The sequence below is a fragment of the Drosophila busckii genome, chromosome 3R (genome assembly GCF_011750605.1).
Source record: "Drosophila busckii strain San Diego stock center, stock number 13000-0081.31 chromosome 3R, ASM1175060v1, whole genome shotgun sequence".
NCBI classification, from domain to species: domain Eukaryota; kingdom Metazoa; phylum Arthropoda; class Insecta; order Diptera; family Drosophilidae; genus Drosophila; species Drosophila busckii.
This window is the reverse complement of record NC_046607.1, coordinates 23,038,729-23,053,398: the sequence shown is the minus strand read 5'-3', so window position 1 is coordinate 23,053,398 and position 14,670 is coordinate 23,038,729. Positions and strand designations below refer to the sequence as shown.

Genomic DNA, 14,670 nt, shown 5'->3' with positions numbered 1-14,670 from the left:
GCGTAGAGTCAACACATTCAATTAACCTATTCAACTTGCTTGTCAACAGACAAGCGCAAACAGCAAAGATAACAATGCGCCATTAAACTAAAAAGTTTATAGCAAATCAAAGCAAAGATCACACACATATTGTTTATAAACTTTTCATATGTCTCAATGCTAAAGCTGTTGACTTGACTGCACTTATCTCGTTTCCATAGAGTGCACGTGACATTAATTTATTTACATTTTGTTGCAACTGCCACTGCCACTGGCGCTGCAACTGTCAATTGATAAGCACAGTGTGTAGCCCTGACTTTGGCGTCCCTATTTGGCAAACTAATTAATTTTGTAATCAATATTAGAGCAGTGACAGCTAAATTGAGTTATTAAAAGTCAACAGCGAGTGTCGAAACATTGCAGCTCAGCTGCTGGACACTTCAGCCGGCTGACAGTGCGTATGATTGATGGCAAGTGAACGCCTATGCTCAGAGGAAAAGAAAACCAACTTGTCGTTCTAGTGTATGTATGCGTATATATGTGTGCGTGTGCAAATATTAATTAGTGACAAAGCAAATTGTTTAGCTGCAATATGCAAAACTCGCTGATCAGCTCAGAGCGTTACTGGTAAGGGCAGCGCTGTCTATTTTAGTATTAAGTATATGGCGACAGTTTGACATATTTATATACAAGTAAAGTGAGAAATGCTCACACACAGCTACAGATTTGCTCTTCAGCTCAAGCGCTAAACATGCGCCGCTCTATCATAATTCATTCAATTCCAACTCCACGTATACGCGACTTGTGGCACGTACACAAAAAGCTCAAACATTAAGATGTTTGTTTGCTGGTGCTTTGTTCGATTTTGAGGTCAGCAGCTACAGAATAAAAGAAAATGAAAATACAGAACAATTGCAGCTAAACGTGCAATGCGTTGAGCTATAAATCAAAATGCGTTTTAGCATTCAGTGAAATCTGCTAGACACAACGCCTGCTAATTGATTGCCAAAAGCTGCTAATCAATTGCTCATTTCAGTTAACAAAAGTTCTTTCACTTATTAAGATAAGTCAAGTTATAATTTGGCTCACTTTATTAGCCAAAGCAAACAAAGTGAGTAAAGCTGTTGTTTCATAAGCAATGATTGGATTAAGCCGCATCACAATTAAATGCAAATCAAAGCTGTGAACAGCTCGAGAGTTAAAAATGCTACTTAAAGTTTGTGATTTATGTTTATGCATCCCGCTGGCATTTCCGTAGTCGTCGTCGTAAACTAAAGCTTAACCACGTGTGCTTGCATTTTGTAAAACGACGTCAGGTCATTAAAATTGAGAGCAAAATATATTATCATATTATGGGTGATCTTTCTAGTTTGTTAAGTGCCAAGTTAAGTTAAGTTATTCTATTGCGTTTGGCGTTTGTTAAACTTATTTAAATCTTTATAGTACTACTACTCTGAACTGTAGTAGTATTAGTTATTGTTTTGTTGCCTTTTTTTCTTGCTTTAATTTATTTTTATGATTTTCTCGTTTTCATTTTAATTTTTGGCACACTATATATCGTTTGCTCCTTATAATTTGTAACGTGCCAGGTCACGTAGGGCTAGTCAAGATGTTTCCAGTTTGTCACGCAGCGTTGACAACTTGGCGATACCCGTGCGCAGGTAAGTGTAACTAACAACTAACAATAAACACACACACATACATACAACACATTAAATATGTATATAAGCATGTTAAATAACTGCACTCTATATAGATTTGTTTATTCTGTAGCATGTTTCATTATCACAAAATAACTGCATGTATTTGTTTAAACTTTAAGGCTTATAAACTTTTTTTACAGCTCACATTGTGTCCATAGCCGCGTGTTTTATGAGCTGCTCTAAATAATATTTTCTACTTATAATTTATAAGGCGTGACACGCGTTTTGATTATTTTCCAGATAATCTTAATGTGTGTTAAACGAAATTTGATAATATACGAGTGGCGCTGATATTTAAATGTTTTAGATTAGATTAATGATCAACATGTTCAGCTTGAGCGACGCGACAAACATAACTTGAAGCTATGTGCAAATAACTGGGCTTATCAACAAGTGCGTCATATCAATCAGTCTAGAGGGAGTTACTTTTGCATATTTGATAAATAAATAAACAAAGCATTAAACTTGTCAAATAGCTTGAAATTTAGATTGCGCATACGCCGCATATGACTCAGTTATGCTGTACAGCACAAAAATAGACGCGATCGGTTGTTGACCGAATGGTGGCGAATGGTGTCAGTAAGCCAATGGGCATTCAACTGCATTGGGACCTTGCCGCATGCGGTGGCACTTGTCATTACCAAAGCCAAATAAGCTTAACGCCTCTTTGTTTGCTACTGCGCACTCCATGGTCATATGGCCTGAACGTCCGATAAGATAATGAAAAGTTATTGACTACGCTTACTTGGAGTACAAGCTAAACTACCCAAAATTAACCTAGTTAGTTAGTCAGTTAAAACTTACAACTCTTATCAATTGAAAATCTATACAAATTCATGCTAAATTTACTTTTGCTTGCGCAGCTGTGCGCGCCATAAATATTGTTTATAAGTAATGCAAATGAATATTAAACAAACGAAAAAAAATTATTAATTATTTGCGCATGTCTTTGCAACTGCGTTGGTAATTAATAAAAGCGAAAAAAACTGCGATAACCATAATTGAATTTCAATGATAAACAAATAATATAATATATATGCCTAGGCATTAATGCAGCAAGGCAGCTGACAAGGGAAACTCTATTTTTGTTTATTGATAAATATTTAAATAATTTTTATTTAGCGCAACTGTACTGCAGCTTACTAATTAATTAATTGCGCAGCAGCTGAGCAAAACTTTCAAACGTGCCCAGCTCTAGTTTAGGGCGTGGCACGCGTGTGTCTATTAGGCCTATAAATTGCCATTGAATTCCAGCGACGAATTGTGTAGCGCTTAAGAATAGAAACAACTGTATTTGAGTTACGACATTTTTGTTAATTTATTGAGTTCAGCGCTGGCATTTAATTTGCACAGTTGGTGTTTAGCTGCAAAAATGTATTAATATAAACAATTCAATGACTTCAGCGCTAGTTAAATATATTTATTTATGAAATTCTTGTCATTTATTTTCATTACTTTTTGGGGTTAGCAACAGTTGACAGAAGTTTCAAGTGACAAGTTGAGCTACAAGTTAATATTTCAAGTTGTATATGTCTTGTCAGTCAGTCAGTCAATAAGTTAGAAAGCAAGTGAAAATATTTCTTTAAACGGAAATTAATGTTGTCAATCAAAATGGCAGCAAAGCAAATGATTGAGCAGAGATAGCAGCCATTTATATATATTTAGCATTGAATACGCATTCAGGTAGTTTTTTAATTTAAATATCTAAATAAATGAATTGCGACACATGCCAAAACGCTTGCCACGCTTTGCCGCCGACTGAGTCTGAGTTACAAAAAAGGCGCTAGGAAGCGCACACGTTGCTTTCAAGTCTCAATTGCGTACATTAAAAATTCAGCAACAAACACAATGAAAATATTTAGAATATGCTGCTGAACACAAAATAAAAAATGATAAAATACTTGTGACTGGCACGCTGCATGAATTTAAATGAAACACGAAGCGTTCGTTCGATCGGCATAAAGTAACAAACAAATGGAAATGCTAAAAAGATTTGATAGCAACATTTATATGCATTGGCAGTAAGCTCCATTGGCTGATGACGCAGCTGATTTTCTAAGCCCTGTTTGGAGCACACAAATCAATTAAATTACGCATTATTAACTGGTAGGAGCAGCTGCTGATCTTTTGCTGCTCATTGGAATGCTGCAGGAATTAGCCAGCCAAGGCTCAGTTGCATTTTTAAACAATTACTAGGACAGCCTCTGTCTAGTCTAAATAAGTAAAAGCTCATGACATGAGCGCGTTTAAAGGTTAAATCATTTAAAAAGCATAAGCAAAACAAATGCGTCGTTTACTATTTTTGGTCTGTTGTTGATTGTCGCGATAAACAATATAGTAGTAGTAGTAGTAACATAACACGTTGCCTTAAAGCACATAAATAAATAAATTGTTATTATGCTGGTTATGGCCACAATTTGAGCTGGAAAATTTGTAAATGATAAAGATCGCAGCCATAAGTTGCTATCGCTTTATATATACATATACATATGTATATAAACGATTAAACAATTGATTAAACAGCTACTTATTTAACGCTTTACTGCGTGTTCTCTCTCTCTCTCTTTCTATTGTTTATTAATTTCTATTACAGGAGCAAATCGCGTAGTGTTGATCATGGCCTTGCGGCACCTTTTGATTTGGACTCATTGCGTTCGAAAGTCGAGCAGCGATTCGAAAGTGTCGACAAATTGTCAAGTAAGTAGCATAAATCATAGTAACATTAATTTTAAATAACGCGCAATTATTTGCGCATAACGCTCAAAAGCTTGCTGCTTTGTAGCGCTGAGCTTTTGTCCACGCCACTGTTAATGAACATGCTGTAATGTTAACAGCCAGTGAAGCTAACAGCTTACGCTCAGCTGCGCTTTGTTTACGCACCGTGTGGCAAAATTAGTGTTTTGCATACATAGAAAAAAACATAAATACGAAGGTTATAGCATTAAATATTTATAAATGAAATTAGAGTCGTATATTAGTCATGGGGCCCTTTAAAAAAAAGCTAGTTATAGCCAACACTGTAGTTGGTGAATCACGAATGGCCAAAATACTTTTTAGATTGATAAGGCGCCACACTTTTATCAATTTCCATATTACATGCAATATTTACATATATACATACACATGTATGTGCATTTTATACATAGTGCAAACATGAAATCAGTTTTCTTACTTAGTTTGAATTTGCCGGGTAAACTGTTGATTCAGCACTTTGAGCAGCGCAGCGTCTCTCCTTGCAATTCCAAAAACAATGCGCTACGCGCTTAGTCCAAAACTGACGCGAATTACAAAGCAAAAAGAAAAGCGCAAAAGTGGCGATAAATGTTGTTTAAGTTTATTCAAAAGCGATAAGCAGGCATTAAATCTTTTACTACAACTAGTACGCGATGCTGGAATTCATAGAAATATATTGGCGACCGCATGAAAAGTCAACAAAAACGACAACCATAGACAAAGAGTTCGTGGTTATCTATTTATGCCGCAGTTCAGCTCAATTGGATAAGGATGTAATCTCTTCGCTCTTACGACCAAATGCGGAACAGTTTGTGGAATTTGAGCAGCTGGCAAAGCAAAAAAGTAGTGACATTAACCTAACAATTACTTACACACACACGCACAACAAATTCGCTTATTATGTTAAGTCAGATTTTGAATTAACAGCAATTGTTTTCTTATTCGCAGAGCAAAAGTCTTCATTGCCCACCATACCCACCATTTCCTATACCGTGGGAAATCGCGACACACTGACATCAGTGGCGGCACGCTTTGATACGACGCCATCGGAGCTGACACATCTGAATCGCCTGAACAGCTCGTTCATATATCCCGGCCAGCAGCTGCTGGTGCCCGACAAGAGTGCCAAGGATGATGCTTCGACAAGCTCGACGGGCACAAACGAGGGTGGAGGTGGAGGCAGTGTGTCCGGCAAGTCAAGTCCCATAGAACGCAAGTTGTCTAGCGATGAGACCAAGGAGGAGAAAGGTAAGCGACGCTTCTGGGAAATGGTGCAATTGGTGCGATGATTTTGAAGCTCATTTAATGCGGCGCTCTTTATTATTTGTTCTCACTGCTTATTGTACACCAAACCTAACGCACACACTTGCAACACACATTTGAATATTACACTGAATTGCCGCCAAGCGACGTTTTACAACACTGCAGCAGCAGTGCAACTCTGCATTAACAGCTGTTTGAAGTGAAGTGCTGCCCTGGTCCTACCAATTCACAAACAATTTGACAAACAAAGGCTATATCCACGTTTAAACTGAATTTTGTGGCCAAGCAGAGTGACTTCTAGTGCAATAAGTAGCAGACAAACGATTCAGGCATGCACACGGCTGTATTTTGGCGCAACGGAGGTCATTATCAAGTCTTACATTAATTCGGCGTTTTATGGTCTCTCGGCCAAGTGCTAATTGCGGCGGTTAACAAACGCTTGGCCTTGTATGGCGCAAGGGCTGCGGGAGCAGCGTCATCGCGGCAGCTGCTGCTTCGCCCCCGCCCCCGCACTGGACTGGCTGCATGTTTATAGTGTCACATGGCGCGCATTTAGAGATTTAATTTTAAACTAAATATCACATAAATCAATTTGGCCCCGTTCACCTGCAAGCAACGCTTGTTCCAGTTTGCTTTATCTTATCAGTCTGATAAAAATCAGAGACCATCCAAGTGTTTTGCAAAATAAATTAAAGTGAGTGTCTCTTTCTATCTCTCTCTCTTGCAGATATACTCGAGGGTTTGCGCCCCGGCTCACCGAAACCAGGACATATTGAGCGTGTGAGCAGCAACAGCCAGGCGGAGGAGAATGCGGACAAGAGCGATGATCCGGTGATAACCCAACGTTTTCTCAAGATCAATGTGCGACACATTACCGATGGCCAGGGCGTCGTTGGTGGCGTACTCTTGGTCACACGCAATGCGGTCATGTTCGATCCCAATGTCAGCGATCCGCTGGTCATCGAGCATGGCCCGGAGAGCTATGGTGTGATTGCGCCCATGGATTTAGTCGTCAATGCAGCCATATTTCATGATATTGCGCATATGCGTGTGGCGGGCGGTGCCGGACCTAGCGCCGCAGCCGCCAGCAGCGATGCAGAGAAACCAGAGATATATTATCCTAAACCAGTATTAGTAGAAGAGGACTCCAAGGAGTTATCAGAGCAAGCGGCAACAGAGTTAACTAGCAAACAGCGTGGAACAGAGGGTAAGTTCATATTGCAAATTATTGGATTCAGTGTACTCAAGCTTTTGCGTTTTGCAGGTGAAACTGCCTCGCTGGAGGTCACCGATGATCAGGAGTCGTTGTGCTCGAGCACTGGCCGCGAAGGCGAAGCCTTTCCCAAGGTTTTTGAACAGGATGGAACAACAGAAGCCAAAGATAGCGCTAAGACTGACGCTCAGGATGAGGATGAGGATAAGAAGACATTGGGCCTAACAAACACACGCAGCACACTCGAGGAGCGACGCAAGAGTCTATTGGATCACCACTGGGCAATTCCGAGCAAAGACCGGTAAGCACTTCATGTGGCCTTTGTGTTTACAAATGTTGCTCTCCCTGTGCTAAAATTGATCAAGAGAAACTGTTAATTTGTTAATAACTTTCAATCAATATGTATTTTGTGTTTTTTTTATTTTCATATGTAAAACCGCAACGTTCCCCCTCACATGTGCAATATTTTGTGTTTTGTTATGCTTACACACACACACGAACACACACACACACACACAAACCCGCATATATGTTACACATTCACTTATTTGTGCATCACCCTCTAACTTCAATTGAAACGCATACGCAAAATATTTAGCTACTGTTTGTCTAATTCTCGAAGATCATCGGAAGACGAGGCCGACAACGAGTCCAACAACACTGTGGACAGTGGCTCACGCATACAAGATCCACACTCGGCTGCAAGCTCAGTAAGCGGAGCTGGAGCAGCTGGCGTGGCCGCTGCTGCTGCTGCTGGAGCTGGAGCTGCAGCTGTGCCTGGACCATTGCCAGGCATGTTGCCGCCCATGGGCATTGATTTGGAGCACTTGGAGCAGCTGTCCAAGCAGTCCTGCTACGACTCAGGCATCGACATACGCGAGCCCAACATACCCAACATACAGCCGATACCAAAGAAAACCGTTTACAGCGACGCTGACATTGTGCTCAGCTCCGACTGGGTGCCACCGAAGACGATTGTGCCCACGCACTTTAGCGAGTCGCCGCCACGCAGTACTATACTAGGTCAGAGCCTGGACGCCGGCGGCGGCGCACGCAAGAAAACCTCCAGCGTTAGCTTCAGCGTTGACGATGAGGCAGCACAACAGGCACAGGCAGCCGCAATGGCGGCAGCAGCAACCACCGACAAACAAGCAGAGAAGAAGAATAAGGTGAGTGCCCAGTTAGCATCAAATCAAAGTTAATATTAAATGCTTGTCTCCAACAGATGCTGAAGCGTCTATCGTATCCCTTAACTTGGGTAGAGGGCCTGACTGGCGAGGGCAGCACACAGGCAGCTCCTGGCGGCAGTTTGAACAAGTCCGGAGACACCGACTCCGCGCCCAATACTGGCGACTCCAATCAGAGCGTATTTTCGAAAGTATTTTCAAGGTGCGTAGCGTTCAGTTTGCTATAAACTTTATGATATTTAACTGCTTTTTAATTGGTAACAACAATTTGTTTATTTCGTTTGACAAAAAATAATAATATTTAAAATGCTTACCTTCGTTTAATGCGGATCGGCTATATATATCAAATTATGCTTCATTAACTCAACTCACACATACACACACACACACACTGAAACACACACAACCAAACAAATATACATATACATAGCTCGCCCATTACTCTGGTCTCAGAGCTGGGTGGCAATCTATTTTCGAAAACACCGTCCGAAGAATCTGGTGGGTCGCCGGTGCCTCCGTTGACACCGCACTCGACACACTCCGAGGGTCACATGACCTATGGGTAAGAACGGATTTGGCTGCTGTTCGTTGCTGTTGCTCTTGCTCTTGCTCTTGCTGTTGCTGTTGATGTTGATGTTGTAGTGTTGTGTTCATTCATTCAATCGTACATCACCGTATTCATCGTTAGTTCGATTTAGCTGCAATTTACATACTCTACACTCTTGTTGTTTATGTTATTGTTATTAAACAATTTGCTAATCTACAAACTGAATTTCCACAGGCGCTCCTCCATTGGCACCTTTATACGGCCGCACTCCTCGGAGGGCACTGCGTCCAGCACAAAGCTAAAGGAGCCAAAGCAGCCGCCGCCCAAGCTCGACTATCGCTCCATGGTCTCAATGGACGACAAACCGGAATTGTTTATTAGCGTGGACAGTAAGTGGGCAACAAATGAATCTTAAAGTCAAATAAATTAAACAAATTTCTGCTTGCAGAGCTTATACCTCGTCCCGCTCGTGCGTGCACAGACCCACCTTTGTATTTCCGGCTGCGCATGGGCAAGCCCATTGGCAAGGCCATTCCACAGGGCACCACCGTCATGTCCTATGGCAAGAACAAGCTGCGCGCCGAATATTGGTTCAGTGTGCCCAAGAATCGGTGAGTAGGTTCAATCAAGCTATTAACATTCATCTAACTGGTTTACTTTTGCAGCGTTGATGAGCTCTATCGCTTCATTAACACCTGGGTCAAGCACCTGTACGGTGAATTGGACGAAGAGCAAATCAAGGCGCGCGGCTTTGAGCTTATACAAGAGGACACCGAGTGGACTAAGAGTGGACACCCCAAGGCCGGCTATGGCAGCAGTCAGGATGGCGAAGAGATTGGCGATTTGACTCGCGAGTCCTGGGAGGTAAGCTCTATTTATCCATGTGCCCCGCCCCAACGCGTTCTGCATCGTCTCTTTAATTTTAATCTACTGCTCTTTACAAAATGCGCTGAGTTCTTTTTGCTCTCGAATTTTTCTACGTAATTTGTTTTTAATCTCAAAATTTCTTAGGTTTTGCCAAAGATAATGAAGTTCTTAACAATTGTATTGAATACTTTTCTCACATATATATATTATATACGCGTTTTCTACTTCTTTCTGTTTCTTTTTGTGTCTCTTTTGTGTTTCAATTTGCATTAATTTTCCGTATTCCAAACCGACAACCCAATAATGAAAACAACTTCACCAATGGGCCTAACAAATTGAACAAACCCGACAACGACAACTGTATTATGTTCTATATATATATAAATCTTTATACGACAGCTTATAAAGGCGCCCTTCGCCAAGACCTACAAGATCATTAAAACGGCTTCGCATGCCGCATCGCATGATTTGGAATTGTTGGGCGGCGAGGTTAGGAACTTCAAATTTAATACAGATTCTTCTCCACCTAAATTACAAAAAAAAAAAAACAAAAAACTATAACTGTGTTGTATTGAGCACAACAAAAAAAAAGCAAATCCACCTTTTTGGAACTTGTGTGAAAATGTTGGATTTATTTTTTGTAACTTTTTTGTAACGTTTTGTCAAGCAATTAATTATAATTGTTATTATTTTGTTTATGTGTTCAGCTCGCTCGTTTTTTCGTTTGTAGTTCCACACACTTCCAACTACTAAGCAATGCATCATGTTTATTCAGTTTTAAAAATGCACAAAAACACACAAATTCAATATTTACTCTCACTCTTCACAAATTCGTGTGTATGTGTGTGTTGCACTTTCAGTTAATCATTTCATAAGTTCATTTCAACATTGGCGCATACCCCACAGCGAGCATAACCAAAATTCATAACAACAATTTTCTTTAGTTAAAGCAAAAGTGAAATTCAAACATTTTCATTAATAAATTAAGCAAATGGTTAATTCATTGACATCTGCTACACTTTGACATATATAAATCGAATATAGCTCATACCAAAAACTAAACATTATAATAATACCCAAGACAGTTGAAGTTCGTTAGGCAAGTGTATCTCGCGTTGGCTGCAGCCAACTTTAGTTACGCGCTTTTGTTTTGCGTTTTGTTGACACTTTTTGGGCTTCAGCTGCAACCCAAATTGTGGGGCTCGCATGTGGTTATCATAAAATATGTTGAATTGAGGTTTCTGTCAAGCTCTCATTACAAGCCCAACAATAGCAGCAGCAGCTGTCACATGCTTTTGTTGCGCAGCCTAGCATAACATATAATATGTTATAAATATATTCACATAGCAGTCAAGCGGGCTTGCTGCTGATTTTAAACACTAACCACATTCTAAATGTAACACAGCAAATCAAATTGATATGCTAATTAGCATCGATTGGCGATTGCGACATTAGCGCGCCCACTTTTCAGTATTTTGCAATTCTTTTAATATGTCAAGCGGTCATATGCATATATATATATAGCATGTGTTGATTCATGCAGCAATTGGCGCATTTGTTTAGTAAGCTAAGCGTGTTCGTGTCATACAGTGCGTATGCGTAATTTTTGTCTACGCTTGTTGTTTGGCTTACTCATTATAGACCAATTTTAAAGAGCTCGCACTTCCCCCTTATCTACAAGATTTGTTTGTTTATTGTTGTAAATTGTGGCCGTGGCAACAATAAATAATTTCCTTATTAGCTCAAAATTGTGAATCAATAACGCTGCTGATTGCTGCCTAGATAACCCAATTATCAGCAGCATCTTGTCTGCTGTCAAGCTCAAGAGGTTATCACTGCAATATAATTATATATTGTATATCATTTATAAACATAAACAATTTCTATAAAGCAGTTGTTAGTCGCTGTTACTTCCGTTAAGCTAAAACTTCCGCCTTACTACTTTAGTGCTCTTCACTAGTTTTGCAGCTTTGTTCAGACTTTAAATATAAAAGAAACTTTTGGGGTCACATGAATAAATTATTGCCATGCATATTTAGATCAAATCAAACCTGTTTCAATTAGACAACAGTTTGCAATGGCAGTTGAAATTTAAATATAAATGCGCCAGTTTCTGTGATTATTAATATTATTTGGCTGCATATTTCTATATATGCTATATATGCCTGAACAAGTTTCACACACAATGTGGCATCATTAACCGGTTATGGATGTTATTGTTGCAATTATAATTGTTATTATATATGTTTGTTCTCATTCAGCGAAGAATGCAAAATTTGCATATAAGAAGATCTCGCGCTTTATCTTTATAAGGGAGTTGCTCTTGATTCTGACAACCAACCATAATGTGTGTAGCTTATTTAAGCTCAATCCAATTAAAACAAAAATATAATAAACACTAATTAATTGCTTAAATTAATTACGTTTTATTCAGTGCTACAGCGCTTGTCATTTGACTGGCTAACGTTTGTTTTTTATTTGTTGCATATGTTTATTGTTATTGTTGCAGTTTGGCATCATCGTCTATTTTCTGAATGCCGCATCCGGTTCTAAGTACCTATTTTAGCTTAGTCTCTTGCCCAAAATACGATCACGCCTACAATTTCATTTGTCGGCTGATAGGCACAGACGCAGCCATCAATTGATATATGGGACTGGGGCTGGGGCTATATAGCCGCTGTTTTGTACTTGTCCGATCAATTAGTTTCAATGAATTTTTACGGCACGTTGACGACGACGCCAGCACAACAGACAATTGTATAAAAGTGCGATCCGCACTTCAGCCTCAGCTCCATTATTATGAGTATGAATATTTGCATATATGTCTATATGTTCATTGTTTGTTTGCACTTTCGGCTAATGACCAGCAAACCAAACAAATGTTAAAAGCGCGCGCACATTCTTCACTTCACTTTAATAGCGCATTTCATTAAGAGAGCGCAACAGCGATAACAATTAAAACTTGAGTTGAAATACATTTTTATGCTGTCATTACAACGCACGTAGTACTTTGCATTCAACAACTGAACTCTGAACATATAGCCACCATATAGTATATAGTTAGTTAATGACTTAACGATCTTTTAAAGGTGCGCCCCGTCGCAAGCCAAATGAGAGCTTGTCAAGTTCTCAGTTTAATTTATATGCATGTTTATTTTTAGCACACATGTGTGTGTGTGTGTGTGTGTGTGCACAGATTTAAGAATTAACTTTTCTATATCAAAGACTAAACTCGACTGTTTCCTGTCCATAACTAGTTATGGCTGAAACGCGCTCAATCAATGAAATTCGTTTTATAGACAATTGAATTAGACTTGTATATGTTTGTGTGTGAGGTGCTCTCATGTTATTGATAAGGAAAACACCATTAGGCATCTCAATTTAACAATATATTCAATGAATCGCAGCAACTCTTCATTTGGCCAAGCCAACTGCTCTGCACTTGCTACAGAACCATGCAAATTGAGATAAAACTGCTTTCAAGTTATTAAACACGCATACATATGTACGTGCCTATGCATGTGTATGTGTGTGTGTGTGTCAAAATGCGCAGCTTGCGCACTTCTTAGTCGACGTTGACGTTCGCTGCATTTCATTGCTCTTGCTCTCTTTGCTCTTCGCCTACGCCATGCCAAAAGCTCTTTAAGCTGCACTCAGCATAACAAACGCATGCAGCTTAACTTACAGTTATGCTCACTCTCGTCTTCTGCGCTGCTCTGCTCTACTGCATAAAAAGTTCAGCTCTGCCGCCGCTAGACGAGTTACTGATAAAGTGAGCGTCACTCTGCTGCTGCTGCTGCTGCTGCTGCTGAGCCACGTTTTGTTGCTCTTGCCTGGGCAGATGCTGACGACGACGTCGACTTCGACGGCGGCTTCAACAAGCGCTGGGCTTGTTTATGGCTTGTTTCTGTTTTAGTTTTCGCTACACATTCAAGCCGCACAGTCGCCGTCAAAATTGTCGTCGTGGTCGCGATCAACGCGCTAAACTTGAAGAAGAAAAATTTAAAAAACAAATAAATAGTGCTAAATTTTATTCAATGCCTCTTTGTGCGTGTGTCTCAACAAAAATGTGACTGCATTCATTTGATATACAGAGCCTGCATACAAAACATATGTAAATTTGATGTGTATATATCTATCTAGTCTATTTATGTATAAACTTTTGGCAATATAATTGCTTGTGAGAGACTTTGACGCTCTCTTCTGGCCTGCGGCCGCTTGAGCAATCCAAAATTAGCAGCAACCAACTGAAGATAGACCAAAGAGTCTGTGAGAAAACGAAGCAGAAGCAGCAGCGCAATAGGAAAAACGAAATACGTCGCCAAAATGAGCGTGAAGCCGCTAAAATTATCCAAAATAGCCAAATATATAAGGAAAAAGGTAAATAACAAACAAAACGAAGAACTTAATGTTAGTTTTAATTTGCACAGCAAGCGGCGCAAAACTATTTTGAATAGTGAAAGTTTATGAAAACAAAAATTCAAATTACAATCACAGTCGCAATTGAAATTCACAACATTTTGTAATTGATGCGCGTCGCGTCGAATTCCAAATATCAAGTGTGTCTATATTCAATGCCTTGGCCATAAATGCTGATAGCGCAACATCAATTGTCCATATTGAATGCTGCAATTACGGGCGCGACTCTCGTACCAACGATAAGGTCGCTACCAGAGCAGCCCCTACTAAGGCTATCGCCAGCAAAAATTCCCCATGAGTGCCAACGAGCCGCCAAATGTAATTGTCATAAATATTTGCATATAATTAGGGTATATCTAGCCATAGGCACAAATATGGGTCGATGCAGCCATAAACTTGCCTCATTGCCCCATTAAATTAATTGTCAATTGACTAATAACCGGACTGCAATTATTATTAAGCTGCTTATAAACGTTAAATGCAAACAAGTTTTGTTTCTGTAACGAATCTATAAATATTCTAAGAGAAGAGATATTTTTGTATTTACATTTTGAAGAAAGCAAACGAAATGCTGCGCGTCATTGGAAAGTTGTGCAATTAATTAATTTACTTTCATCACATGCTCAACTCCAAACTCTCATAACTTGGCGCATTTTATGGCGCATACTATTAAATTCTTGAGATTTATTTTGAAGCGGTACTGGAATAGCTCGTTCGACTGGTTGACATTTCTTTCACCTTTACTCCACACACACACAC

At 39.7% G+C, this 14,670-nt stretch overlaps 1 protein-coding gene across 21 annotated transcripts in view; it reads left to right on the top strand.

Annotated features, from left to right (window-relative positions):
- Window positions 1-14,670, top strand: part of LOC108602914 (TLD domain-containing protein 2) — a 43,986-nt gene that overhangs the window by 20,703 nt on the left and 8,613 nt on the right. For 2 of the 21 annotated variants that reach the window (XM_017991227.2, XM_017991235.1), the window contains 11 exons: window positions 4,276-4,379; window positions 5,364-5,663; window positions 6,406-6,885; window positions 6,943-7,192; window positions 7,490-8,060; window positions 8,117-8,280; window positions 8,509-8,640; window positions 8,860-9,014; window positions 9,074-9,236; window positions 9,291-9,489; window positions 9,892-9,981. In XM_017991227.2, the coding sequence (XP_017846716.1) occupies window positions 4,276-4,379; window positions 5,364-5,663; window positions 6,406-6,885; window positions 6,943-7,192; window positions 7,490-8,060; window positions 8,117-8,280; window positions 8,509-8,640; window positions 8,860-9,014; window positions 9,074-9,236; window positions 9,291-9,489; window positions 9,892-9,981 (2,608 nt within the window). Of the gene's footprint in view, window positions 1-556; window positions 607-1,568; window positions 1,641-4,275; window positions 4,380-5,363; window positions 5,664-5,935; window positions 6,041-6,405; window positions 6,886-6,942; window positions 7,193-7,489; window positions 8,061-8,116; window positions 8,281-8,508; window positions 8,641-8,859; window positions 9,015-9,073; window positions 9,237-9,290; window positions 9,490-9,891; window positions 9,982-13,656; window positions 13,873-14,670 lie in introns of those variants that run through there. The other 19 variants (XM_017991238.2, XM_017991234.1, XM_017991237.1 and 16 more) reach the window with 18 other exon arrangements.